Raw genomic sequence first — 24,515 nt, 5'->3', positions numbered from 1 at the left:
GATGTGAGTAAATCTTTTTACAGTGTGCCTCATCTCTTTTTCGAAGTTGTGCTCACTGAACTGTAAGTATCCTATTCTTTTAAGATTCAAAGGATTAGGGGAGCCCCCAGTTTAGCATGGGGGGGAAAAAGCAAGGTGAGCCAAGGGCTGGGCAGAGCATTAACTCTTAACACTGCCGACAAGTAAACGAAAGCTGGTCTCTTGGTGTTTCAGGAGTATTTGAATGATAAACATGTTGGAAACTGGCGACAGCTCAGATTTGGTTCGGGTTACCTAGTTGAATGGAAGCTAGAGTTCACTGTTCCCAATGATCACGCTCACACATATTAATTCATTCAACAGTTTACTCACTAAACATACAGGTACAGAGATTTTCTTTTCAAGCACAGCAGAGAGATGTGTGTGCACCAGTCTGAGCTCCCACAGCTCCCACAGGCGCCCTTGCTCTCCAGGTGCACCAGGCAGTGGAAACACATGCCAGCAACTTACAGACTGCTTCTCACCAAAGGGACAACAGCTGACCTTGTTCATTAGCTGTCTGCCCTGTCCTTGTGTGTGAGGCACAACTGGCCCAGATCTCAGATGTCATTGCCTGACACATTCTGCTCTGTACAAACACATACAACAGAATAAGTATATATGACTTGTTTATGCACTTAGAGCGGCCCTGTGGCCACCATGGTTTGGAGATGAAGCCACACAGCCATTCCAATGGCTGCAGTGGTAGTTTAATATGCTTCCTTAACATAACCGCTAACAAATGCTAGAAGTTAATCTGCTTCCCCACCTTCTTGGGAATCTCAGCATGATGTGGATTTTTTGTAAATAATTTTAATGCTAGGAATCACAGCAATGCTTTAAATGAGAATCTAATTACAAATGTCACTTCATTTGTATTTCTCTCTTATCTTACCAGTGGCTGCTTCTATAGCTACACTATTTGTTGGGCACTTTTAATGATTTAGGTGTTGTAAAATATCTATGTATAATGACTTAGTTATTCAATAAAGTTGGTGTTCCCTGGTTTATTTAATCTTAGCATCTGGAAGGAATAGGCTCAATGACAAGATGTCCACACTACCTGGATTCAATGAGTAGTCACTGTGACCTACGTTACAAAGACCCCCAAAGAAAATAAAGTTACCAGATGGCACCACCAAGTCCACAGGTGGGGTGAGCCACGCTGGGAGGCGCCTCGTAACTTAGCTACTGGTCATGCTTGTGAGCTGGTCACAAGATGTTACACTGCCTGTGTCTACGCTGCAGACAGACATGATGAGATGAAGTTTTCTAAGATAATGAGAGTGAGTGTGGCCTGACCCTTCAGCATGACAAAGGGGTGGGGAGGGAAAAGCTGTTAGGCTTATGTGCTGCCACCTAGAGGGCACACAGCACTGTTGCAGACACTGCCACAGCTGACTGTCACAGTGCTAGTCCAGTTGTGCCCAAGCCTTGAAATATTTATTTCATTTGCTAGCTAATTCCTTAAAGACAGGATCAGAGTTATACACAAGTTTACTGGCACAGACTACAGTGTGAATGGTGCCGTTGGGCTTGTACAAAAAGGAACTACCTGCGTGAAAAGCTTCTTCAAAATGCAGATTGAAATGCAAACACAAATGGGAGAGAAAATACAGGGGTGCCTGGGTGGCTCAGTCAGTTGAGCGTCCGACTTCGGCTCAGGTCATGATCTCATGGCTTGTGGGTTCGAGCCCTGTGTCGGGCTCTGTGCTGACAGCTCGGAGCCTGGAGCCTGCTTCGGATTCTGTGTCTCCCTCTCTCTCTGCCCCTCCCCACTCATGCTTTGTCTCTCTCTCAGAAATAAATAAACATTAAAAACACTAAAAAAAGAAAAAGAAAATACAGCTGTGCAGCCTGATGTAATATTTCCCTTCAAAAGTGGTTACCAGACTGGGTGACAGAGGGTATAGAAAGGTGAAATGAAGTCTTAAGAGGTATCCGACAAATGACAGGACGGTGCTGCTATGTTGGGCCTCTTTGGTGGTTTATTTCATCCTAACTTATTACACTTCACGAGGCTGGGTAGTGTGTGACAGGCACTGGGGTGGAGCCCCTGAAGTGATTCTCTGTAGTAATGCTGACCCACTGACATGGAAGTCTTGTGTGGGGGTTACAGATTACATAGATTATATGTAATAAAAAGCAACAGACTATGGAATGAGGACATTTTAACTGCACAGCACAGTGTTTCTAAATGACAAGCTAGGAAGTATGAAGCATCATTCCCTTCTGCCTTACTCAGAAACTATCTTTTCCCTTGTCCATATGTATTGAACATAAATGACATTTTTTTTCTTTTTGTTGTAAATTGCTTGGCTAATCGAGAGGTAGCATAAGACTTCATAAATGTTTTGGTTTCAAGAGTTAGTGTAAGTGCAAGACCACTGGGTATGTAGCAGACAACAACCTATGGAGCCATTCAGATTTGCAGCAAAACAAAAAAACACAAAGAATTTTGTTACTTGTTATAATTTCTACTGAACTGGTTAAAAACAGAGAGAAAATACTGATATTTAGTGTGGGAAATCTTGATAGATGTCAGTCTATGCCCGACGAGGCACATGTTCCAGTAACTGATTCTGTCCCAGTAACTGATTCTCAGAATTGTGTTAAATGCTCATTTAACACCTGGCACAGAAAACAAGTGCTACACTCAAAATATTAACCTAAGAACATTCACTAGAGGAACCATGTCCAGGTATGTGTTCTGAATTAAGGAAACCCAAACCAACCAGAGGTAGGTAAGCACCCAGAAATAGTTAACACCCCAAATTGTGAAGAGCAAGGAGAAGGAAGCGTTAACTGAAAAACGGTCTATGGCCCCAGGAGGGCAGCAGGGGGAGGGGGGGGAGGGTGTGCTGCAGCCCTTCGGGCACAGACACCACTCACACCCACCATTCACACCGAGGTCCAGGCAGGGGCGTGGGGTTAAGTGTTCCAACCTCTCTCCTCCCGCCCGCCAACTGAGTGTACCTCCGTGTTCAAACCTAAGCACAATCCCTGGTGAGGCCGTCCCTAGGGGACAGCCCCTGGGGGTGCAGAGCCGGGAAGGGGGGGGGGGGATGTGGAGAACGAGCAGCACATACACACGTCCGTCACATGTGCCATTCTACTGTGTGGCTGCTACACACACAAGTTGCCCTGAGCCCTGGGGAAGCAGGTTTCTGACTCAGAGGATGCAGTCTATTTTAACTAGTTCTGAAGATTCACACTTAAGTGTTGTCGTTGAGATACACTTTACTTCTAAAGACATCATAACCCACAATACATTATTTGGCTTTAAACAGTCAATTACCATTTTAAAAAACTCTTAAATAAGGAAAGAGATCTTTTATATTTACCCACATATTCACCACTTCCAGAGCTCCTCTTTTCTTCCTGTAGATCCTCATTTCCACCTAGGATTTTCTTGCCGCACCAAAACTTGCTTTAGTGTTTCCTGAAATAAGGTCTATAGATAAAGTCTCTTTCATTTTGTTTCTCTGAGAAACTTTTTTTTTGCTATCATTTTTGAAAGATGTTTTTGATGGGAAATAGACAAACGGCAGGTGGTGGGGGTTTTATGTAAAGTTGTCTGTCCCTCACTCCGTTGTGTTCCAGCTCGAGCAGTTTCTGACCACAAGTGTGTGTGGTCCTCTGTTCTGTGCAAGTATCCTGTCTTTCTCCAGGTGCTTTACAACTGTTCTCTTTATCATTGGGTTTTATCCGTTTGACTATGATGTCCATCAGCAGGATTTTCTTCATGATCTTGAGGTTCTTTGAACTTCTTGAATATGTGGAGTTACATTTTTCATCATATGTGTAAAAATTTCATCTGTTATTTACTCAAATACTTTCTTAGGCCTCTTCTCTGCCCTGTCCTTCTAGGACTCCATGCGAATACACGTGCCTCGCTGTAACCAACTCCCTATTGTCTTTCCTTCGAGTCTTTTTTTTTTCTGTGTCCATCAGTTGGACAGTTTTTATTTTCACTCAAGTTCATTGATCTTCTATGTCTAATCTGCTCTTAATTCCATCCAAAGTTGTTGTTTTGTTTTAATTTTCAGATATTGTTGTTTTCATCCTGAGAAGTTCCACTCAGGCTTTTAAAAATACATCTTCCAATTCATCTGTCACATTCCTGTTTTCCCGTACATCTATAAAAGCTATTTGAATATCCTTATTTAATGCCAACTGCTTCCATTCTTTCCGTATCTTTCTAGTGACTGATTTTTCTCCTGGTTACAAGTCGTATTCTCATGGCTTCTGTGTATGCCAGCTATGTTTTTGGATGCCAGACATTGTGGGTCCAGACTAGCTTTCGATCTAGGATTAATTACTTCACTACTAAGATAATACTCTGCTGGGAATCCTACCTGATGCCCCATGTGTTAAAAGTCGTTGCCATTTCAGGTGGTGGGAATTTTATTCCCAGCCCTACATTGATTTCTGGGAACTGTTTGGCGGACTGCTTTCCAGCACTTTTCCCGGACTCAGGAAATTTCTGGTCACACATGTGCAAATCAGTACTAAGCCAAAAGACTAAGTGGACTCCTTGTAGATTTCTGCAGCCCTCTCTCTGGGAAGCTCCCTCCTCTCCAGTACAACTCCCTGCAAACTCTAGCTACTCTGGCCTCCCCAAGTGCCAATTCAGCAATTCTCTTTGATTCAGCAAGACCACATTTGTTCCTTTCCCTGATCTGCAGCCTGGGAACTGCCACCAGGCACCAGGCTGGGCTCTTATGGGCTCACCTCACTCTCTACACCTTCTGCCAGGGATCACACACTTCCGCTGTCATAGGTCTCGAAACCGCCATTTCATATACATTTTACAGTTTCTAGCTGTTCAAGGCAGGGGATTAATCTGGCCCTTGCCGCATCACCACAGCAGAAAGCGTATCTTCACACTTAAAACACAGCTACCACTTAAAATTAACTACTTTTTGTAACTTATATACAACACAACTCTATAGGATTATTTCGATAGAATCATGCTTACCAGAATTCTTCCAAACTATTAGGACTTCTCCTTCATACTGAAATCTCTAATTCAAGATGCTCAGTATTTCCTTTGCATATGTCTTCTCTAGTGTACCACGAATTATCCTTTCTTGACGAAACCCCCCACTCAATTTTTACAACGACTGAGTTTCTCCTCATGTTTAGGTCCTCTGATGAGAAGCTGTCACTCCTGACTACCAGGTTCTGCACTACTAGGATACTGATAAGGCTTCCACACCAACAAGTCATTAACGTGTAATAAGCTGTGTGTTTCAGGAGAAGGCTCTTACGCTGTCTACGTAAAAATACCTCCCTCCTTTCTGAACTCTGCGGGGTGGGACCTGCATTCTCAGTGCACTGACAGGATTTCTCCTATCAGTCTGACAGATTTCCCATATTCACGGCACTCGTGCGGTTTCTAGATTACATGAGTCCTCTGATGAGCCATGAGCTGTGGCTTCCTGCTGAAGGCAGTCCCACACTCACTGCATCCATAGTATTTATCTCCTGTGTGAATTCTCTGATGCCTCATAAGGTGTGACTTTCTAGTGAAAGACTTCCCACATTCACTACATTTATAGGGTCTTTCTCCTGTGTGAATTCTCTGATGTATAATGAGCTGTGCCTTCTCAAAGAAAGCTTTTGCACACTCACTGCACCCATAGGTTTTCTCTCCTGTGTGATTTCTTTGATGCTTAATGAGCTGCACTTTCTGAACAAAGGCTTTCCCACATTCACTGCACTCGTAAGGTTTCTCCCCTGTATGAATTCTCTGGTGCCTTAGAAGCTGTGGCTTCCAGGCAAAAGCTTTCCTGCACTCGCTACATTCAAAGGGTTTTTCTCCAGTATGGGTTCTCTGATGATGAACGAGGCTTGACTTCTCGCTGAAGGTTTTCCCACAGTCCCTGCACTCATAGGGCTTCTCTCCTGTGTGCGTCCTCTGATGTGATATCAGGCTTGACTTCTGGGTGAAGGCTCTCCCACACTCACTGCACTCATAAGGCTTCTCTCCAGTGTGAGTTCTCTGATGCGTCAGGAGCTGTGACTTCCCAAAGAAGGTTTTTCCACATTCAACACATCCATAGGGTTTCTCCCCTAAATGGGTTTTTTGATGTCTGATTAGCTCTGACTTCTTAAAGAATGCTTCTTCACAGTCACTGCACTGATAGTTCTTCTCTCCTGTATGAGTTACTTGATGCTTCACGAGCTGTGGTTTTCGGACAAAGGCTTCACCACACTCCCTGCATTCGTAGGGTTTCTCTCCTGTGTGGATCCTCTGATGCCTAATGAGGAGTGAGTTCCTGCTGAAGGCTTTGGTACACTCATTACATGCATACGGTTTCTTCCCCGTATGAGTCCTCTGATGAGTGATGAGCTGGGACTTCCAAAAGAAGGCTTTCCCACAATCACCACATTTATAGGGTTTCTCTCCTGTATGTGTTCTCTGATGTGTAATGAGCTTTAATTTCTGGGAGAAAGCTTTCCCACAGTCACTGCAGCCAAATGGTTTCTCGACAGTATGCGTCCTCTGATGTCTTTTAAGCTGTGACTTCCTGCTGAAAGCTTTTCCACATTCGCTGCATCCGTAGGGCTTCTCTCCCGTATGAGTTCTCTGATGTAAAATGAGTAATGACTTCCTACTGAAAGCCTTCTGACACTCACCACACCCATATGGTTTTTCTCCTGAATGAGTCCTTTGATGAATAGTGAGCAATGACTTCTGTGAGAAGGCTTTTCCACATTCACTGCATCCATAGGGCTTCTCTCCTGTATGAGTCCTCTGATGTATAATAAGCTGTGACTTCTTATTAAAAACTCTGCCACACTCCATGCATAAATAAACTCCAGTATGTGTAATATGGTCTGCAATGAGCCACGACTCTCTACTGCTGGCCTTTCTACATGTATTGCAATCACAGTATTTTATTCCACCATGGGTTCTATCAGGTTTGATGTAGAATAAAAATTTCTTACTGAGCTCATCAAGTTTCTTTCTTCCAAGGTTATTTTTTGAAATACGAAACTCAAAACGATGTTTCAAATGTTTTTCACCTGTGCCACATTTATGGGGTCTCATTGCTAAATGAACAAAGTTAATGCTTGAATGAAATATTTTCCTAAAAACATCACATTCATCGCCTCTCTCCATACTTCTAAGCTCGTCTTGATTATCCTGGTGCCACATTTTGAGATTGTTATCTAGCCAGACTTCTTCTAAAAAGGAAAAAAATGAATCATACTGTGTAAATCCCCCAATGATTATGCTTATTGAACAAAACTTCTGAAATGGAGCCTAGGATTCCAGTTTAAAAAAAAAAAAAATCTCCCAAATACAATCTCTCCTTATGGGACATGAAAAATGTTCACACACACTGTATGTTAACAAACTGGAATTTAAACATGAGAAACAGTAGGTTCCTGTACTAGCGTTACATTTAAAGAACATTCTCATTCAAGACCATCACCTGAATCACTGATATCACTAACTTCACCATCACTGAAACTATCTCTTGGGGTTATCAAAGAGTTCTCCAGAGCTCAGCATCAACACTTTTATTTAGGATTTTTGACATTTTAACTGAATGTATATAATCTACGTAATGAATCTACATGTAATCCTATCAATGAAAATTATTCCAAACCACAAGAATTCTTTTAACATTAGGACAGGCTTTTTTTTCACCAAGTACAATTGTTTGTGATTTCTACAACACAACCATTTATTGGATTATTTTTAAATGAATGTTTGTTTGCTTTATGATATTATTTATTAGCAATGGTGAGGTAATATTCCCAATATACCCTGAAAGATAAAAGATCTGCCAAGACTTCAAATACAAGGCAGCTACTTCTCTTCTGCAGGATTTTTTGGAGGGAAGGGGGTTGGGGAGGTAGAGCCTAATCTAATCCTCAGACATATCAGAATGTCCAAACAAGGACCAACTAGAGCTGCTGGTATGGAGAATAAAAGGATTCAGTGTTTTGAGGTTGAGTGAGTGGATGTATTAATACTATTCACTGAGTGGCTCAGTCGATTAAACGTCCCAACTACAGCTCAGGTCATGATCTCACAGTCTGTGGGTTCAAGCCCTGTGTCGGGCTCTGTGCTAATGGCTCAGAGCCTGGCGCCTGCTTGGGATTCTGTGTCTCCCTCTCTCTCTGCCCCTCCCCCACTCACACTGTCTCTTTCTCTCTCTCAAAAATAAACAAACATTAAAAAAAAAGAAAGAGTAGGGACACCTGGGTGGCTCAGTCGGTTAAGCGTCCGACTTCGGCTCAGGTCATGATCTCACGGTTTGTGGGTTCAAGCCCTGTGTTGGGCTCTGTGCTGACAGCTGGGAGCCTGGAGCCTGCTTCAGATTCTGTATCTCCCTCTCTCTCTGCCCCTCCCCCACTCATGCTCTGTCTCTCTCTCTCAAAAATAAATAAACTTAAAAAAAGAAAGGAAAAAAGAAAAGGTGATCAGGTTTTTTACTCCTTTGCTTAAAAACCCTTTGGTAAATACAAGCTTTCATCCTGACTCACGTGCCCTTGCATGTCCTGGTCTCTTCCAACCTCTCTGACTTCCGCTCACAGGCTCTTCCTCACTACTGCTCAGCCACAGTGAATGCCTTCCCATCCCTTCCATCCCAAAGGCCTTTTCTGCCTTAGGACCTTTTCATTTGCTGTTTTATTTGACACGCTTTTCCCAGCTTTCAGCAAGCCTGGCTCATTTAAGCGTAAACATCATTTCAAGAGCATACTAAGGATACCCTGTTTATTTCCTTCCTGGCTCTCACCAAACAGGTAATCACCTTACTTCTGTGTCCCCCACGGGAATGTAAACCCTGGGGGCAGGGAAAAGGCTCGTATTTTTCACTACTGTATCCCCAGGACACAGCACACAGCAAGTGCTCAACGCACGCAGGATCAGTACTGTTCACTCATAACTGGACTTCTTTTTTATTTTTTTTTAACATTTATTTATTTTTGAGACAGAGAGAGACAGAGCATGAACGGGGGAGGGTCAGAGAGAGAGGGAGACACAGAATCCGAAACAGGCTCCAGGCTCTGAGCGGTCAGCACAGAGCCCGATGCGGGGCTTGAACTCATGGACCTCGAGATCATGACCTGAGCTGAAGTCGGACGCTTAACCGACTGAGCCACCAGGCGCCCCATAACTGGACTTCTAAAGCAGTGCCCTTCCGTGCCATTAATCTTGATCATTAACTTTGCATTTTAATACAAATGCTTCGTGTTTGATACTGAACTATTGAATAAATACAGTTTTGCATTTTCTTCTATATTAAAATTCTCTGGTCCTGTGAGGCTATTTCATGGCTACTTCTCTCAATTCCTCTCATTCTTTTTTTTTTTTTTTTTTATAAATTTTTTTTTTCAACGTTTATTTATTTTTGGGACAGAGAGAGACAGAGCATGAACGGGGGAGGGGCAGAGAGAGAGGGAGACACAGAATCGGAAACAGGCTCCAGGCTCTTGAGCCATCAGCCCAGAGCCTGACGCGGGGCTCGAACTCACGGACCACGAGATCGTGACCTGGCTGAAGTCGGACGCTCAACCGACTGTGCCACCCAGGCGCCCCTCCTCTCATTCTTTATACAGCAGCTGTTCTAAACTAGTAGATGAACATAAAAACTATCTTCACAGGTGGTGGTTTCTAAGCTACATATACCCAGACCTAATAATCCATGTGAAGGGTACCCAGAGATCCATAATTTGAAATATTTCTTAAGGTGAGCAGAGACACTTGCTTAGATGAAAACCTTTGCACTAAAGAAATATTTGATAAACAAGAAAGGTCCTGCCTTACCTGGCCCCATAACAGTCAATTAATGAAACATTTAATCAGTACACACCATAAATCCTACAGACAACAGAGAAGAATACGTTATTTGCCATCTTTCTACGTGGGGAAAAAAACCTGTAAGATCTAATTGTTTAAAAATTCCAGATAACGTCTGACCAGGGCCAAGATTCCTACAATACAATACTAAGTGGGCAGAGACTTCAGAAAGGCTGGGAGTCAACAGTCTCTGGAGGTAAAAAAGGGGCCACCTGAAGAGAGGGACACTGTCTACGTGAGGAAAAGATATGATAATCAATGGCCCACGTGCAGAGAAAAATGTATGAAATGCGTGGAGGAAGAAACTAGTTCTAATGCAGCTGACCCTGACTTCTGGGCCAAGAAAATACAAACCAAAACTGAATAAAATGCTGCTATACCATGAGTTCTTCAATATAAATGTAGTTAAAAGATCACATGGCACATGGGGGTCTTGAGCCCAGCAGACGATGGGTTGAACGAGGAGCCTGGAGAAGACGAACATCAAAGGCACCAAAAAGCACCACGGAGCTGACCGCACAGGGTCAGTCTGCACAGAACAGGGGAAGAGGCAGAGCCCTCTGACCAGGTTCACGGTGTTAGCTTTTCATTCTGTATCCTTAGATTCACTCTCTGCTCTCTCTGGGTTTAAAATAGAAATCTGACCAATTAGAGGGACAAATTAGAGGGACTGACTCAGTGTTCCTTTAACAGGAAAAATTTATGAATTCATAAAGAGTTATGAGTAAAGAAGCCTAGCCCTGCAGGCTAGAAGTGCAGGAGAGAAGGGAAAGGAGACCGAGGAGCTGGGAAGAAGAGCCCAGCCCAAAAGCAAGGCCCTAAGTGCTAGCCCCCAACTTATGCTGCTGTATAGGAAAGGGGGTATGTGCCGCTATCATCTCTGTGCAAAAAGGACACATCCTGATGTGGAGACTGGGACAGAGAGCACATGAAAACCCAGAAGGAACTCAGGGCACCAGTCCTGAGCCAACTCTAAAGATTTAGGAATTTCAACCAGTTTTATAAATAACATTTCAAACTAACTTTTCAAAACATTGTAACCTGACATCAAAAACCTTATTAAACTTTCACTGTCTGTCACACACCTGATTACCTCTCACCTGAAAAGTTCTGACTTAGAACTTCATCTATTATCCATGGCTCTTCCTGCTCCAGCTTGAAAATCCCATGAGGCTTGATAATTTGATAACCTGTTAATTAGAAAAACAGACAACGTGGACCCAACTGCTTGGGCTGACGGACTCTTAAACATGAAGAATATTTACCACGAAGGCTAGAAAATAAACCAAGTGAACCAAAATCTTGTGATTGCGTATCAAGTGATCCTTGAAGTCTGTAACTCAAATCCAACATTAGTAAACATCTTCCAGGTGCCAGTTACTAGACTCACGCTGTTTCCACAAGAACACTCTTACCCAAGAACACTAGGTTGCTATAGTTCTCCAGCATCACGTCTCTGTACAAGTTCTTCTGCGTAGGATTAAGTAGCCGCCACTCCTCCAACGTGAAGTCCACAGCCACATCCTCAAATGAGATCTAGAAAAGCGGATTTGCTGTTAAACCTGAATGGGCTCCATGCAGAATACATGCTTTCTTCTCCACGGTGCCAGGCAGCCGCAGGGACCCCTAGCTCCTGGTCCTGGTGCATGTGTGTCACACTTCCCTCCTGAGTGTGGGCTGCACTTACGGGCTCACCTCCGCTGAACACAATAATGATGGGATGTCACTGCTGAGATCAGGTCACAAAAGAAGGTCACTTCCATCTGGGGAACCCTCCTTGCTCTCAGGGGGAATCCAGCTGCCGTGCCTTGAGGCAGGCCTGTGGAGAAGCCCATGTGGCCAGGCACTGAGGCCTGCCCACTCCCACGTGAATGAGCTTGGAAGGGGAGTACCTCCCTGTTGCACCCTGAAAGGACCTCAGCCCTTCCTAACCTCTTGAGCACAGACTTGTAGGAGACCCCGACTGGGAACCAAATGTGAGCGCAGCTGGAAAATTTCTAACCCAGAGAAACTGTGAGATAAATGTTGATGTTATTAGCCACGGAGGTTGTGGTGACTTGTTACACGGCAATCGAGAACTAACATAATATCCTAACCATACACTATACTTTGAGAGAGAGACAAAATGTTAAAATATTTATCATTATGAATTTACTTGTCTATCCATCCATCGATCCATTACAAAAGAATTTGGAACAGGTTGTATTTAAAGTCACTGTGCTTCTCAAAGAAGGTACCACTGGGTATTTGGGAACAATTCTTAGCTGAGGCCCATGCAGTGTAAGACCCTCAGCATGCCTGGCTTCTACGTGCAAAATGACAGTAATGGTTTTTGGTTACTGTCAAAACCCAAACCGAACCTACATATTTATTATTATCATTATTTTAATATTTATTTATTTTGAGAGAGAGAGACAGAGCATGAGCCGGGCAGGGGCAGAGAGAGAGGGAGACTCAGAATCCGAAGCAGGCTCCAGGCTCCGAGCTGTCAGCACAGAGCCTGACGTGGGTCTTGAACCCACCAACCGTGAGATCGTGACCTGAGCCGAAGTCAGACGTTTAATCCACTGAGCCAGCTAGGTGTCCCCCCGCCCCCCGCATTATCTACATATTTAAAACACTCTTCTCCCTCCAGGTGGTTTTGCACCCAAGTAGTAACAATTAACTGGCTCCTTCACATATCTTCTTGAGCACATGTTTTGAGCATCAAGGCTCCCCAAACCGGAAAAAGTGTTAGAAATATAAATATGAGTAGAACAAAAACCATGTTCTTAAATACTTTTTGGTCTTTTCAGGCCAGGAAATAAGGTGTTACAAAGGTCATGAAACAAGTAGACACAGGGTTTTGGGACAAAAGGCAAAGGAACTACAATAACAAAAACGAAATGATGTGGAAGAACAACAATGTTGCAGGATTCACGTTATCTGAGGTTAAGACTTCCCATAATGCCCCAGTGATGAAGAAAATGGTAGTATTAGACAAAAGTTGAATGAACCAGTACAGACAGCCTAAAAATAGACCCCCCTAAACATGCTCGGTTCATTTTTTACAAAATGAATGCCATGAAGAAAGGAGTTTTTTCAACAAATGATGCTAGAACCCATAAGCAAAAGAATAAACCTCAACACATACCTCATACCATATAAAAATGAATTCAAAATGGATCACAGGCCTAAATGGGGGGAAAAAATCATAAAGCTCTAGGAAAAAACCCGTGTGATCTTGGGTTTGGCAATGAGATTAAAATAAGAATGGGGGGGGCGGGGAGGGACACCTGGGTGGCTCAGTTGGTTAACTGTCCAACTTTGGCTCATATCATGATCTCACAGTCCATGACTTTGAGTCCTACGTAAGGCTCTGCGCTGACAGTTCAGAGCCTGGAGCCTGCTTCAGATTCTGTGTCTCCCTTTCTCTCTGCCCCTCCCTTGCTCGTGCTCTGTCTCTCTCTCTGTCACTCAAAAATAAATAAACATTAAAAAAAAATTTTTTTTTTCAGTTTATTTTGAGAGAGAAAGAGCATGTGAGCCGGGTAGGGACAGAGAGAGAATCCCAAGCAGACTCTGCACTGTCAGAGCAGAGCCCAATGTGGAGCTCAATCTCACAAAGCACGAGATCATGACCTGAGCCAAAACCAAGAGCTGGACACTTAACCTACTGAACCACCCAGGCGCTCCTTGGCAATGAGATTTTAGGTACAACACTGAATGCATGGTCAACTTGAATGCATGGTCAACTTAAGAAAAAAATCAACGAAATGGACTTTTTCAAAATTGAAATTTTTTCCTATATAAAAGATGCTGTTAAGAAAAGACAAGGCACGGACTATGACAAAATATTTGAAAACCACTTATCTGACGGAGCGCGTGTATTCAGAATAATTCGTGAAACTCAACAATAAGAAGATACAATTAAAAAATGGGTGTCTCTTGAAACAAGGGAAATAAAAGCAAAAACGAACTACTGGGACCTCATCAAGATAAAAAACCTTCTGCACAGCAAAGGAAACCATCAACAAAGGTAAAAGGCAACCAGCAGAATAGGAGAAGATATTTGCAAATGACATATCTAATAAATGGTTAGTATCCAAAATATATAAAGAACTGATACAATGCAACACCCCCCAAAATGTAATCCAATTAAAAATGGGCAATAGATATAAACAGACATTTTCCCAAAGACATGTGGATGGCCAACACAGGAAAAGATGCTCAACATCACTCATCACCAGGGAAATGCAATCAGGGAATGGCTAAAATTAACAACACAAGAAACAACAGGTGTCGGCAAGGGTGCAGAGAAAAGGGAACTCTCTTACACTGCTGGTGGGAATGCCAACTGGTACAGACCCTGTGGAAAATAGTATGGAGGTTCCTCGAGAAGTTAAAAATAGAGCTACCCTACAATCCAGTAATTGCACTACTGGGTATCTACCCAAAAAATACAAAAACACGAATTCAAAGGGATACATGCACCCCGTTTATAGCAGCATTATCTACACTAGCCAAGATGTGGAAGCAGCCCAAGTGTCCATCAGCAGATGAAAAGATACAGAAGACGTGGTATACGTACAATGGAATATTATTCAGCCATGCAAAAGAATGAAATCTTTCCACTTGCAACAATGTGGATAAAGCTAAGTAAGTTAAGTCAGAGAAAGATAAATACCGTCTGATTTCACTCATATGTGGATTTTAAGAAACAAACGAGCAAAGGAAAGAGAGAAAGAGAGAGAGAGAGAGAGAGAGAGAAAGGCAAACCAAGAAACACTGTTAACTGTAGAGAACACACTGATGGTCACCAGAGGGGAGGCGGGAGGGGGGCACGGGGGAAACAGGTGATGGGGATTAAGAGCACACTCATGATGAGCGCCAGGTGACATATGGGACAGCTGAATCGCTGTATCGTACACCTGAAACGAATCTAACACTCTGTTAACTATACTGAAATTAAAATAAGAAACTTAAAAAAAAAAAAACAACTCTTATTTAAAAAAAAGTCAGCTAACCAAAAAATAGACAAAAGATCTTAACAAGCACTTAACTGAAGAAGATGTACAGATAAAAAATAAACATATGAAAACATGTTCAACATCATTTGTCAATAGGGAAATACAAATTAAAACTATAATGGGACACTACATACCGATTAGAATTGCTAAAAACAAAACAAAAACAAAAACAAAAGCAAAACACCCACACAAAAAGTGACACATGCCAGTGAGGATGCAGGGCAACAGCTCTCCTGCCGTGAAGTTGGGAACGCCAAAAGGGCAGTGACTCTGGAAGATGTTTTGGGGTTGAACAGAGACTTACTACTCCCAGGTACATGCCCAAGGACACTCAAAACTTCTGCTCACCTCAAGATTTACGTTCAAATCTGTATGCACATGAACACAATTGCTAAAATCTGGAAGGAACCAAGCAGCCCTTCAGAAGTGAAAGGGTAAGCAAACTGGCAGGTTCGTACAAGGGGGTGCGACCCAGGGACCGCACTCAGCAGGAAAAGGAGACAACTACTGATTCAAACAAGGGCGATGAATCTCGAAGACACAAGTGAAAAAAGGCAGTAGCAAAAGGTTATACACTAATGAGTCCATTCTATGACATTCTGGAAAAGGCAAAACTGCAGTGACAGAGAACAGATGAGTCGCTGCTGTGGTTAGGGACGCATGGAGGGGAGACGGGGAATTTCTGTGGAGGCTGGAGCTGTTCTAAATCCCGACTAGGATGCTGGTCATGTTAATTTATACACGTCCTGATCACGGGGAGCCCTCCCATGGGCCGAGACATCTGGATACGCTCCCGGTGAGCTTGTCGTTACCCGTGTGGATGCTCAGAAGCAAGGCCCCCACACTCACCAACAGACGTGCCCCGTCAACCCAACGTGGAGACCAAACCTGCCTCCACCACAAAGCCCTCAAGTATGTGACTGATTGCCACCAGGACCCAGAAGACGCTGGCCCGTGGAGACTCAGATTCCGTCCTCACTGGGGCCTGTGCACGTGCCGCCCATGCCATCAGAAGAGGCTGAAACGGCCTGGACGTCACGTCTGGCCTTCCACACGCTGGCCGTGGCCAGAAACTGCCCAGACACAAGTTCCTGTGCCGAGGGCCACGACATTGACAGGTAGCTCTCATCGGGCCCTCTGCCCCGGCCAGAGGGTTTCACTGGACTCTGACTGCAGCTGACACCCTCTTCAAGTTTGGTTTAGCGTCCCCATGGGTTCCACCGACTTGGACCACACTATCCAGGCACTACAAGACCACATTTGTTCGTTTCTGCGGTTCCCTGGATTCACTGCATCTGAGAAGGGCCCCAGATGAACCATGCAGTTGTCTCAGTGGACACTTAAGGACAGACTTATGTGACGGATGGGAGGGGTCAAGATAGCCCCAGCCCAGATTACACAGCTCAAATGGGCATCCTGGGGCCTCAGTGCAGTAAGTCCCCAAAAGACACTTCTCTTTGCTGCCATGTGAAGACCAGGCTGTCTTCACAGACACACCCATCTTCCACAGTTACTGAGACCTCAGGCTCCATGGGGGACACAGCAAAAGGCTTCCATCCCCTATGACCTCTTCCTGAAGATTTGACGAATGTGAGATTATACAAAACTGTTTTAAAATCTTTTGAAAATTCTGGAGGTTTTGCTAGCCGATTCTTAAACATGATGCATCTTTCCGGTTGAGCTAGATAAAAATATCTGTACCTCTTACATACACCCTTTCCAGACAAAGTGTCTGGACGAAAACAGATGAGCTTTTAAAAAGTTGTAGGAGGGCCTGGGTGGCCCAGGCTTCAGCTTAGGACAGGATCTCATGATCATGGGATCAAGCCCCAGCATTGGGCTCTGCATTGGGCGTGGAGCCTGCTTGGGATTCGCTCTCCCTTTCTCTCTCTCTCTGCTCTCTGCCACTCTCCCCTGCTTGTGCACGCTCTCTCTCTAGAACACAAATTAAAAATAATTTAAAATAAATAAAGTTTTGATTACTAAATGGGGTACACTGATACAACAGAAAAACAAAAACAAAATCAACCTAGCACCTGGGGAAGCATGGGGGTAGAGAAGTACATGAATAATGTTTGTTCTCCGGACTTGCTCCTAAAAGCTTCCCCCTCCTCCTGGAAAAAACAAAAAGCAAAAGACACACCTCCCAATGCTGCCTCTCCAAGCTCTTGCGAATTCTCTGGATTTAGACTGACTGCTGAGCCAACACAGATGCCTTCCCGACAGGGCTGACTGGAGACAGCAGACGGCAGCCTCAGTTCCTGTACTTTCCAGGAAGAGCATCCCCAGAAGTTGCCCACATCTAACAGAGTGGACTAATAAACTGGGGTCGTGGACACAGCGATTTGGAAGTAAATGCCCCAAGCACTTCCTCTAAAGCCAAGGACTAAACTACATTATTCAGACTTGACTAGAAACCCAGGGCAGAAGGGCCCACAGTGGAAAGCCACACTGGGGGCCGGCCCTGCTTGAGGTACCCTCCGTAAATCCTTTGTTTCCAGAAAAACCACACATGTCCTCTAGGGTTGCACTTCTGACCTGTGTACCCCAACCTTCGTGACACTCTCCATTTCTTGAGTCAAGAAAGTAAAAAGAGCTAAAGGCAGATACACCCACGCCCAGCTTTTGCCAACAGAAGCAAAGATATTTCTATCCAAAATGTACCAAAATTCCAACTGAGAGAATATGGGGACCATCTGAAAGTTTTGTAGTGGTCAATTCTGCCGGATGATTTAGGTTTCTTTCCTAAAACTGGAACACAGGTAAGATAGGTATCGGGGCCCACTGTTTCAGTCCTGAAACAAACTCTGTTCTGAGCTTTCCTTCAAATTTGTGCCCTTAGCTCACACTGAGGAACTCTGTAATTTCTTAGCACTGCGTAATATGTTTATTATAGGGCTGCTATTTAGGACTGTGTCCACTCTCTCATCGCCATCAATAGCTGTCCAAATATTTTGGGCTCTGCATCATCAGCAAGGTTTGCTTCTACTGAGTAACTAGTCTGCTTTTCGTCAGAGGAGACCACGTAACTATTCCCGCTTCCCTTCCTGTCTCCACTTCTGGGAACATCTGAGGACAGCGGGCAGCTCACCTTCTTGTACATCCATGCTTCAACTTTAAGACTTTTGTATGATTCCACAATCCACTTTGTTCTTCTCTGACATCTTCTTTCCCAAGTTTGTATTTTCTGATTATGACTCAAATGTATTTAGAGCTTTCCTGCAAACCTCTCATATCTACATATAAAAACTGCCAGATAATAAACAAGTAACTCACCTGTGACTTGATCATTTTCAGCTGCTTGGAAAATCTGCTCTGTTCTGATGCTCTGGAGAGAGGCCTCTGGTCAAATGTCTGTACACTGAGAATGCACCCCTAGTCCTGAGGCCTCTTCTTTTTTATCTCACATGAGTTATCTTGTTCCTCAGAGCCATGCCCTGGAGATGCAGTGGAATTTCATTTTAGATGATGTCATTGATTCGGGACCCTATCTCGGATCTCTCTTCCTGACAACACCCATCGGGTTTAGTGGGTGAGAAACAGGGCGGAAGTCTCGGCTGGGCCAGACTGCATCTGGGCCGGGTCTGCGCCACACAGCACACTTGCAGCCCTGGCCCGCACCTGAGAACGCCACGTGAAAGCCACGTGTCTCACTGGTTCGGCCAAACATCCCCAGAGGAGCGTCACCCCACCAAATGCTCTGCAGAGGTCAACAAAGTTCAGGAACATAACCTTGGCTCGCTCACCCTGCAGCAGTATTTCCTGGGGACACAGGTGCTACAGAGTAAAACGCAACTTATCTCTAGGCAGGATGGTAAAGGGAAAATGGCTGTTAGACCAAGACGGTGAAGCAGCCTGGGGTGCTGGCTTTCTACTCCAAAACCAGCCCTGCAGTGAAAAGAAAGCCTAGATCAGAGAAACTAACAGAAACAGTAGGAAGAGAGGCCCTGGGGGAAGACTAAGGCTCCCGTGTGGGTCTGAGGCGGGGCGGGGGGGAGCCACATCCACGACAGCGAGGAGGCGTGAGGAACCTTCCCCGTGGTGCCTCTCGGTGCGCGCCAGGACAAAACTGCCTGCCCTTTCCCTCAGAAGCCAGCAGGGACAGCCCGGGCCACACTTCCAAGATCAAAATCCCTGCAGAGTGAAGGGGCCGCAGAGATGACAAGGGCTGCCCTTCGTCACCTCCCACAGCCCTCCGTACAAGGACGCTGTCCACACCTGCTGCTCAGGGTCTCCGACCCTTGACGGCAGGAGATGCTTGGGGGTGGGGGGTGGGACAGCACTGTGTGTTCTGCAGGGTCCACGTTGTCGGCCCTGGCGCCCCTCCCCTCTCCTCCCCTTCAAAGGGGCAGCCTCAGCCCTCCCCTAGTGCAAATTACCCAGAGTGTAGGAGAGCAGCTAACACTCTAGAGGAATATGCATGAGCTCAGAGGCCAGTAAAGGCAAATACAAACTACAACTAAGAAAAAAAATTAATTCTCCCTCATGCAAAAAAAGGGAAAAAGACTCCCGACTCCTCTTCGCAAAGTATTTACTTTCGAAAACCCACAACCGTACATTCTCTGTTCCTTTGAGATATGTAGAAATCTCTTCTAAAGCTAAATAAGCTTCGTCCAGCTTCCCACCCCAAAACGTCTTTCTTAAGGACCTAGGAGCTATCTCTTTGAAATCATCGGGAAGATACACCCCTATTTCCCAATCTCAGGAAGGGCAGGGGCCTGGCCAAGTGCCTGACTTTGGCAGCTGATGTCCCGCTGCAGTCCTGTCACCAACACAGAGGTCTATTTTCCCTTTGGATAAAGGTGACTGGCTAACACAAACAGCCACCCCAAGTGCCAGGTAAGTAGCACGAACCATGTGTGACACGTTATCATTTATCTTGAGACCACGTGGACATGGGTTCTTCCGGCCTGGCTGGAGAAAAGAGGGAGATTTCTTTCCGCCTTTGCAATCTCTTTAGCAGGTTGTCTGTGAAGCTCACTGCGTTCCAGTTTAACTGCTTTTCTTTTTCTTCTGCTTTTGTGAGATTTGGGGGTTGGCAGATTTGGGTTTTAATTATTTCCCCAACAGACCAAATAACCAGATAACTGAGTACAACCGCTATTTTAAAAGCTTTTTAAGAGATCACAAACCACCTAACAGATATCTCAGGCAGAATTATTGGAACAAATGAACCAAGATTTCAGCTAAGTATAATAAACAAAAAATACTACATCTTGATGTGTACACATACTTACACTTTGAATTCCTCCACTGCTCATGGACCAGGTCACTTACATTCAACCAGATACAAGATCAGAGCCGGGGACTCCACAGCGTGAGGTCACAAAGAGATGTCATTTCCTTCCTAAGAATACACCTAAAAGGAAATGTTCAAAAATCACAGTACCCAGTAAACTTGGGGACAAGAGGGGCAAATCCCACCTTTCGCAGCAGCCCTGCCAAGAGAGGTCTGTCTGGCACTTGTGGTCTCTACCTGTGGTCTAGGGTGTTTGCTGAGCACCTAAGCTCCCAGTGCTCCCAGCTTGGTCTCCACAGGCTAACAGGCTACTTAAGAAGACTGGACACGGTGGACTGGTCAGTGGGCACTTTTCCAGCAAATAAACGGAACAAAGAGATAATATAGTACCTGTGGAAGGTTTAGGGCAAGAGCTCTTTATTTAAAGGCACTGTTCTATTAAATAGGTGAGGGTGTCTTCAATGTCCCAATGGACACAGAGACAAATCTGCTGCAAATGAAGATAGGAAGTTATGCTTGGATGTTAGCGAACTGCCAGGTTTTGCCCCAGGGCAACTAACATGAGTGGGGCCAGACCAGCCCCCCCGAGGCAGTTACTACCCACCCCAAGTTGGGCCAAGGGCTGGAAACAGACGAGACAAAGCTGCTCTCATCACCAGATGCTGCTTGGTCAGCAAAGCCCATGCCCTGTGCAGACAGTGAGCAGGCAGGAGAAAAGAAACATCTGAACACATCTTAGCCTTGACCTGACCCTGTACATCAGCTTCTGACATCATCTCCTGAGGGCCTTGAAAGTCTCCCACTTTATGATGAAGAGAACGGAGGGACGACTTGGGCCAGTAAGTGGAGACAGGTTCCCACACCAACAATATAAGGAGGATCCTGTGGGGCAGTCAAGAAAGAATCGAAAGACAGGCTGGATTTTGAATATTGACCCAAAACGTTGTGGTAGAGGGCAGAGCAAGGGCATCCAGAGCAGGAAAAATTCCTAAAAGTGGGAAGGGAGAAGAACGACAGGGGTTTTGCCCACTTGTGGTGTATATACACAAAAGTCAGATCCCCCCAGGGAAACTGGACTCTGTTTAGTCCAGCGTGAAGAGTGTCGGGCTGGAGGGCAAATCTCTGAGAAAAGGTTCTAGGAGAGCAGAGAGCAACATTCAAAGGTGAAATGCCTCTTTCCAAGATGCCCAGGGAGCTCTCCTGGACACAGTTAGGGGTCTCAGCAGTCTGGGAAGCCCTGAGTGAAGAAAGAGAGTTGTTGCCATCCGAACCTGGGGTCCCTGAGATCAAAGGCCCACTTGCCCCAGGAGCTTCTGTTTAGCTTCGACCCCTTTGGGGTTGCTGCCCGGATCTTCTCTCACCTCTGGAAAGGGGAATGTGCCGACTATACTAACATCCCAAACTGCCACTCTCGCTTCCTCCTTCAGGATCCCGACATACTCCGACACCCCGCCCTCACACGCACATGTACATTCAGCACGCTCATGTACACACACACTCACACACACATGCACAGTCTTGTTAACGGGCCAGGAGAGCAGCAGTTTGCTGAATGCCTCTCACAACCAGGCCCTGTTCTGAACACATGGAAGAGACGACTTAAGGTCCCAAGACAGACAGGGTCCCTGTCCTCTAAGAAATGCATTCTAAGATGGAAAACAATACAGTAACGTCGGACTAAAAGAGTGCTCACAGGAAATTTTAAATGTGACAGAGGAAGGGGTGGGTGGAAGGTGCTCCTTCCCATGGCCAGAAAAGGCATCCTGGAAATGACTTTTAGCTGAGTCCTGAACAGAGGATGGAACCCACTGTGGACGCCTGTGGGAAGAGCATGCCCATCAGGGAGCACCACACTCAAACGGCTGGGGCTAGAGAGAGCTGAAGGCGGTTCGGGGATAGAGGAGGGCAATGAGGCTGAACCAGCTGAGAACGTTTAAGTGAGGAAATATTTCAGTAAAAGGAGCCGTCACTGACCAACAAAGTGATGTGTTGGGTGAGAAAGACCAAAGAACAAAAGAGAATATGGTCATTTAACAGAAGTCACTCTGTGAGAGTCTTGCCTGAGCCAACGCATGGTCAGCACTCATTGAGACTACCCACACCCACAAACACAACCACACAGGCCAATAATCACCAAGGATGGCCTCAATCACACACGAGGTCCAACAGACCTTGCATGACTGAACCCCCAGCCACCCCACCCCACGGACCAACCTTCAGCATTCACAAGCCTCCCAGTTCCCCACCCACCCACCTGAGAGTTCCCCAGCCCCCATTTCACTGAACACAACAGGGACCTCACAAATTTCAGACCGCACAACCACTGAGCCCCATAAGCCCCGCTCCCACTTATCCCACCAGCCCATCATCCCACTAGGACCCTCATTATTGATTCCACAGGCCGCCCCTCTAGGACCTTCAATTACACATATGGTAGGTCTCCAGTGACTGCTCTACAAAGCCCCCAATCACCAACCCCCAAGTGACAAAACCAACGCACAGAAGTGCATCAATCAATGGAATCCAAAGTCTCTCCACAGCCCCGCCCCCAATCAAATACCCTTAGGACCCTTTATTCCTGATCATTCCAGGCTCCCCCTCGCTCAGCCCCAAGCACCCCGCATGGTCATTCCTACAGGTCCCTTGACTGATTATGACGGCACAGCCCCTCATCACTGATTCCCACAGGCTTCTAAACACTAACGCCGAGAAACCCGTCACTGGCTTCCCTACACGCCCATCTCAGCAGAGTCTATTCATTGACTAGGAATGGAGTCAGTGCAATCCTCAACACTGAGTCCCAAAGGACCCCTACAGAATTCCAAGCCCTCCCTCCTTCAGTTGCCCATCCACTCACCTTAACAGTGCCCCAATCACCGGTTCTCACAGAACTGAACCCAGGGGATGCCCAATCCGTCATCATACGGGGACCCCAACCACTCACTTCCATGACACCCCACTTTCTAATCTACCCCATGCTCACCCACCATTCACTAGCGCCCCTACAGATCCTCACCATCGTCACCTGAACGGGCCGCCAGCTCCGCCCTGCCCTAACACGCTACCTCCAATGACTCTAGTTACTACCCGCACCGTCTGCTCGCTCACAACCCCCACAGGCCACCCACCAACTCGTATCCAGACCTTGTCACTGACACGCAGTGCCCCAGTCCCTGACGCCCCAACCACAAAACCTCCCAAACACAGGCACAGACCACTCAGCAGCACAGGCCACCCCGGTCCTCCCCCTCCATCGAAACAGCTACCGCTGAACTGCCAAATAGAATGTAAAGAAATCTCTTATCCCACAGTTACCGCAGGAAGCGGGGGCATACTACAATAGGGAGAACGCTGTGGCCGGAAGAGTTGCCAGCATGTACGCAAGGCAAAGACCTACGTGGTTCCTTCCACGGAAAAGGAGATACAAGGTCAGAAGAACCAGGAGCGTGGAAGGAAAGGGCAGGATGATCAGAGAGTAGATCAGAGGAGGGCAGTTCTCGGGAAGGAGGGGGCGCAAAGCAGCTCAAGTAGGGAGTGACTCAAAGTTCAGGGCCTGGGGCGGGGGTGGGGAGGCGGGGGAGAAGGAGGCTTAAGTCCCACGTCTCAGTAACAATCGTCTTCTCCTGACTGCTCAGTGGGGACGACGGTCCAGCTCGTCGCTGGTGGGGCAAAGGATGGGGGTTTGGAGGACTGCTCTCCGGCCGCGTCATCGGCCAACAAGGGGGCACGTGTTACGCAGAACACATGCTTCCTGGAACAGGAGACGGGGTGGGGGAGACGTCTTAACCTTCCTGCTTCCCGGGAGCCCAGCGCTCAGTACAATCCAGCACTGTCACAAACCAACAGGCCTTCCAGTCGAAGAAATCCTCGGGCCGCCAATTCTGAGCCCCCCCAAACAGACCTCCACGAAGATCTTACGGTTCATCCACACTGGGCCCACTTGCCGAGCCGGAGGCATCTGAATCACTGACGAGCAGAGTCCTAATTACTCCGGAAAACCACCCTTCGGCCGCATCCCCGACGGCACACACTCGCCGTCCAGCGTCTCCACACTGGGGCAGCTTCAGGGACTTCCTCTCTCCCGATCCCTGCCCCTCATGCCCAGAACTCCAAGCCCACGCGTCTCGGCCTCCGCCCAGAGCCGCTCCCACTACGACTCGCGCCAAAGGGCCCCATCACCCACTTAATTCCCTCCGCCGGCTCCACAACCACTCGTCCGCCGCGAACCCCGGCTCACTGATTTATCACAGACACTCCAATCCCTTGACCCGCGAGCGCCCCACGATTTGGCCGGCTCCACCATCTCCCTCACAGCCTCCTCGTCACCCACCACCACAGGCAGCTCCGCCAGACCCCCAAATCTCCCTCCTGACACCCACAGTCGCCGCCCGCCACACCCGTCCCATCCCTACGCGCCCCCAGG

General features: G+C 46.3%; 1 protein-coding gene across 1 annotated transcript; it reads right to left on the bottom strand.

The window, feature by feature from the left end:
• Positions 1–326: 326 nt before the first annotated feature.
• Positions 327–24,515, bottom strand: LOC106985902 (zinc finger protein 605). The gene is made up of 5 exons (XM_053206723.1): positions 21,364–24,515; positions 18,130–20,482; positions 11,260–11,380; positions 10,945–11,034; positions 327–7,215 (listed from the first exon to the last, which is right to left on the bottom strand). Exons 2-5 carry the CDS (start codon positions 18,142–18,144, stop codon positions 5,420–5,422), a joined length of 2,022 nt encoding a protein of 673 aa, XP_053062698.1. The 5' UTR covers positions 18,145–20,482; positions 21,364–24,515; the 3' UTR covers positions 327–5,419.

The sequence above is a fragment of the Acinonyx jubatus genome, chromosome D3 (genome assembly GCF_027475565.1).
Source record: "Acinonyx jubatus isolate Ajub_Pintada_27869175 chromosome D3, VMU_Ajub_asm_v1.0, whole genome shotgun sequence".
NCBI lineage: Eukaryota > Metazoa > Chordata > Mammalia > Carnivora > Felidae > Acinonyx > Acinonyx jubatus.
This window is presented reverse-complemented; position numbering and strand designations above follow the sequence as displayed.